The sequence below is a fragment of the Pinus tabuliformis genome, chromosome 4_1 (assembly GCF_031772625.1).
Source record: "Pinus tabuliformis cultivar Carrire ecotype Pingquan chromosome 4_1, CPIR1, whole genome shotgun sequence".
NCBI classification, from domain to species: domain Eukaryota; kingdom Viridiplantae; phylum Streptophyta; class Pinopsida; order Pinales; family Pinaceae; genus Pinus; species Pinus tabuliformis.
The window spans coordinates 312,635,998-312,640,614 of record NC_142303.1 but is presented as its reverse complement, the minus strand read 5'-3'; the positions used below and the strand labels follow the sequence as shown (position 1 = coordinate 312,640,614).

Genomic DNA, 4,617 nt, shown 5'->3' with positions numbered 1-4,617 from the left:
AATATATATATATATATTTGGGTTAAAATTCAATATTTTTTGAAATCACAGTGGTGAACTTTATATAATTATAGTGTTTTAATAGTTTTTAGGATACTAATTTATTTATGTATTATTTAAAAATACATTAAATTATAAAAAATCTTAAATTCTTTTAACCAATTCCAGGAAAAATGGTTAGACAAATTAATCATAATTATCTTAAATTCTTTTAACCAATTCCACGAAAAATGGTTAGACAAATTAATCATAGTAAGAAACTAGTTTTGCTATGTCTTATACTGAGATTTAAAAAAATAACATGTATTTTAGTTATTTTAAGTTTTTGTTTCGAAGTTGTATTTTTTTTAATAAATATTGTTTAAATTTTGACAAGATAGGTTAGAATTGTAAATTTGAATCATATCACCAGATTAAAAAAAACAGAATTTTAAATTTAAACCATATAATTTATATAATCCAAATATTTTAAACCATATAATTTACATAATCCAAATATTTTTAAAAATTTATGAATCTATTTACATAATCCAAATATTTTTAAAAATTTCAAGACTCTGAATCTATTTATATATTATGAATATAATTTAAAAAACAAAAAATAACAATTTTACCAAAAATTATATCATCAAATTTTCAAGCAACCTATAAAGCCATTAAAAATCTTAAAAACAACGATTTACATTTTCATTAAATTTAATTTCATAAATGGACGCTGCTTTTCGGAAAATTTCACCGGTGGTATTTTCAATGGAAGCTGCTTTTAGGAAAATTTCACCGACTTCTATGAAATTCATGAGCTTTTTTATTTTTCTTTTGGACTCAAGGACACTGTACAGTAATTGGTTGACTGAAGTAAACAAAAGCATTAAGGGAACAGTCACTTTTGGACGGATGGAATTGGACACTGCACAGTAATTAGTTGACGGAAGTACAAATGCACTTAACCTGCAGAGCGAGGTACCATCTCTACTCAGGCACTTGGAAAAAGAGGCGATCTAATTGTCATGTCATGGAACTTGGTCAAAGTACTATGGGTCGGGTTAGGCCTTATGATTTAAATAACAAATTTAACCTCTGGAAAAAGGAAGAGGTACCATTTCTACTCCTAAACGTCCAAATTATCCGCTAATGAAAGCTCTAATCCCCCGAAATATTCTCCTGTGGCTCTGTCATGCAGAGACATAGTGCCACGGCATTGTCGTCCACACAGCTCCTTTGGGGTGAGGAAGGGGACCCCAAATTGCTGCCTCTCGTTACGGTATGGTCAGCTCCAGCCTCCTCTGTTGATAATGACTGACCGCTCTGTATTTTGCATATCATAAGAAGTTTCCTCCCCTGTTAATGGCCAGCTTCTGCTGTTGCCTTTTGCAGTTGGGCATTCCTTAATTAGGACTACTTACTATTAATCTGACAGAAAATAATGAGGAGTCCCATGACGAAGGTTTGATCGACTCCAGGCTGCACAACAAGGTTGAGCACATCGTCTCCTAACATGATTCCCGAAGTTGCTTGTTTTCTTGCTGCCTGCAGCATTGCCATATTGAAAAAATGAGTGAATATTTTTATGTTTTTTGTTATAGATTTTGGGAGGAATCTGATAAACAATATATTCTAGAATTTCATAAACAATAACATGTTAAATAAAAATCCATACTTTCTACTTGGCTATTAATCTAAAATCATTATAAATTAGATAGAAAACCAACCTGAGCGATAATTTGTCGAGAGGCACCGAATACTGTGAACAAGGAGCTTGACTTGCAGAAAGATCCTTCGATTTCATAGTCGCAAACCTTGGTATTCTGTTTCTTTGCAGGATTTAACACTACTTTGGCAGAGGGTTTGCTGGAGAAGAGTATCGACACCGATTTTACAACGCTAAATGCTGGTTTAATGCCATACCCACAACAGTCCCCTCTAAATGCTTCCCATCGATCCTTGACACTCAATCTCTGCTTATCCCACAAAACAAATTCAGCCAACGATGCAAATCTATGAAATGTACTCAAACTGCAAGATATTGGAATTAATCTAATTAAGCCAAAAGTACCTTGTGTCGGATAGTGAGCAGAATTTTCCCCACCGCATCCATGAGAAAGAGTTCATGTTTTGCAGAATAATTATCGACTCTGAAGACCAAATCTCCAGACGAATTGAAGACTGTGAAACCATTGGCATTGAAGATTAGGGATCTCTTCCAAACTGTGAAGGTTGCAGGAGAGAAAGAGGGAGGGGGAGTGTGCATTTCACAAAACTTGTCATGGGGGGCAGTGGAATCTGACACTTCCGGGGGACAGGAGACACGAGGATGCACTTGTGGCATTCTTCCTTCGGTTCGATCACGGAGGCAGCGAAATGGAGGAGAGGACGGAGCCGCTTGCAGCAGCACTGAACTTAAGGAACACTTTTGATTTACCATTACTATGGGAGTTCCAGAAGTGAATATATATCTCAGTTTCTATAAAGTTTCTTGAGATCTTTGGTTGGCTACAGAAAGAGGGTATCAGCATCTGCAACGTGTGATGTCATCATCAGCTACTTTTCTTCAGAGCAATAAACTCACTATTGCCACGTAGAGTGACGATGTGATACACGCACAGAAATTGAGTCAAAATAGGCGGCAGAGGATCAAATCCAAGATCCGGGGAGCTCTTAAAGGAAACCCAGTACTTGGCTTCTGTAATGTCGGTTCCCCCTCCTCCACTAGTGTGACACCACATGTCGAGTAGTGGCGGAAGGTTCCATGCATTGTACTGCTAAACCAACCACAATTGCAAATGTGCAGATTTGGAAGCCAAAAGTGCAGATTTGGAAGCCAAAAGTATATATAGTGTGCTTAGCGAAGCGTGTAAATTCCTGTTGCAAACCCATGATTAATGGAAATTAAAGTATAAGTAACGTACTTAGCGAAGCAGGTCGGACAGAAAGAGTTGATTCATGGACCAACACGAACCCTCAGGTGATGCACACTAACAGGGGACACCGGGGAGGGAGGCAATACATGATGGACACCACCATCCATCGGCCAAAGTGAGAACCATAATAATACTTTATTTGAGGGTGTTAATTTCCAGCATATAAATTTAACATAAGTTAAAGGAACAAATTTTTTAGAGTGTAAATTTTTTTAAAGTATCATTGTTTAAATTATATTTTTAAATGTTATATAATATATGGAATCAAATAATTTTTTTAACGATAAATTTTATAAAATATATTTTTTTATTATATAATATATTATTTTTTCTTTTATATTATTTAATTAAAGCATAATTTATTTATTTTTATTTTTAAAGAGCATGTGTCAATTCAATAGATGTAGGTGAAAAATGGTTGGTTAACTAGTGACATTCCAAGTCACCCCCTTTAGCTCTATACAATTATTAACTTATTTATTGATGATTGTGCTAAGATATAATTGCATTATGGTTGTTATTGTTTTACTTTAGTCATTGTGTGTCTTCGAAGAGATAATGGTGTTCCATTTACACAAGCAACAATTTTAGATGGATGCATGTTAATGATGGTCTTTCATGACATATTAGTCGCAATACAAATTTAGAAAAACAACAATATGTAAAATGAAGGATGAGTGGAGATACTTGCACAATGAATTTGAAGATGGTGTAAAAAGATGAAATGTGGACAAATGAATTAGCTTTCTAAATATATACTTTTTTTTATGGAAATTGTGTTTTGTGAATTTTGAGTTTTTCTATAGGTATGTTATTTTACATGAAAAATATAATTCATATGTTTCCATTAGTGCAAGTTTTGAGTACGTAAATGATGGCATCTTGCTACAAAAACTTGTAGAGTTGTGGAGAACATAGTATTCTTGTGCACAACTATTCAAGATTTATGATCTTAATTATATATATGTGTGTGTGTATGTGAAAATATATATACGAAGCCATTATATCCTTGAAATTACAAGGCCTTCAGTGTGTGCCCCCTAAAAGGGTTTTAATATCAAACAACCCACTTTTTATTTTTTTATCAGATTGTAGGTCTTAATGTCCTCTAATGCACATATAATTTTTTTCCAAACGGTTAAGGCCCAAAAAAGTTATAGTGGAAATAGATGAGAGATGTATTTTAAGATTTTGATAAATTCCAAAAGAAAAATGTATTAAAAATAATAATCATTGTTAATTATATATATATAATCTACATGGATGATTCTATATGTGTATTTAGTTTCATGAACAACTAATTTGTCTTTCTTAATGAAAGAGGGGGATGGTATGAGGGAGGTAGAGATAGAGAAGAATAGAGGGAAGGAGAAAGAATAGAGTTGGAAGGAAGAGAGAGAGGTAATGGGGTGTTGCTATTAAGTAAGGACGGAGAGGGATAAAGAAATAGAGGAAGGCAGGGGGGAGTGGGGAGGGATGAGGGGATAGAGAGAGAGAGAAGGGGGTGGAGGGGGGAAGGGGTGAGGAGGCAAAGATAGGGGCAAAGTTGGATGGGGAAGAGAGGGGGTGGAAGAGAGTGAGATAGATAAGGTGAGAGAGAGAGAGGGGCAAGAGGGGGTGAGGGGGGGGGATAAGGAGAAGAGAGAGAAGGATAGAGAGACATAGATATAGCTGCGAAGAGAGAGAGAGAGAGAGAGAG

At 35.0% G+C, this 4,617-nt stretch overlaps 1 protein-coding gene across 1 annotated transcript; it reads right to left on the bottom strand.

Annotated features, from left to right (window-relative positions):
• Positions 1 to 782: 782 nt before the first annotated feature.
• LOC149175538 (protein LURP-one-related 8-like) lies at positions 783 to 2,413 on the bottom strand. The gene is made up of 3 exons (XM_089422877.1): positions 2,054 to 2,413; positions 1,710 to 1,955; positions 783 to 1,527 (listed from the first exon to the last, which is right to left on the bottom strand). Exons 1-3 carry the CDS (start codon positions 2,324 to 2,326, stop codon positions 1,396 to 1,398), a joined length of 651 nt encoding a protein of 216 aa, XP_089279003.1. The 5' UTR covers positions 2,327 to 2,413; the 3' UTR covers positions 783 to 1,395.
• Positions 2,414 to 4,617: the final 2,204 nt, after the last annotated feature.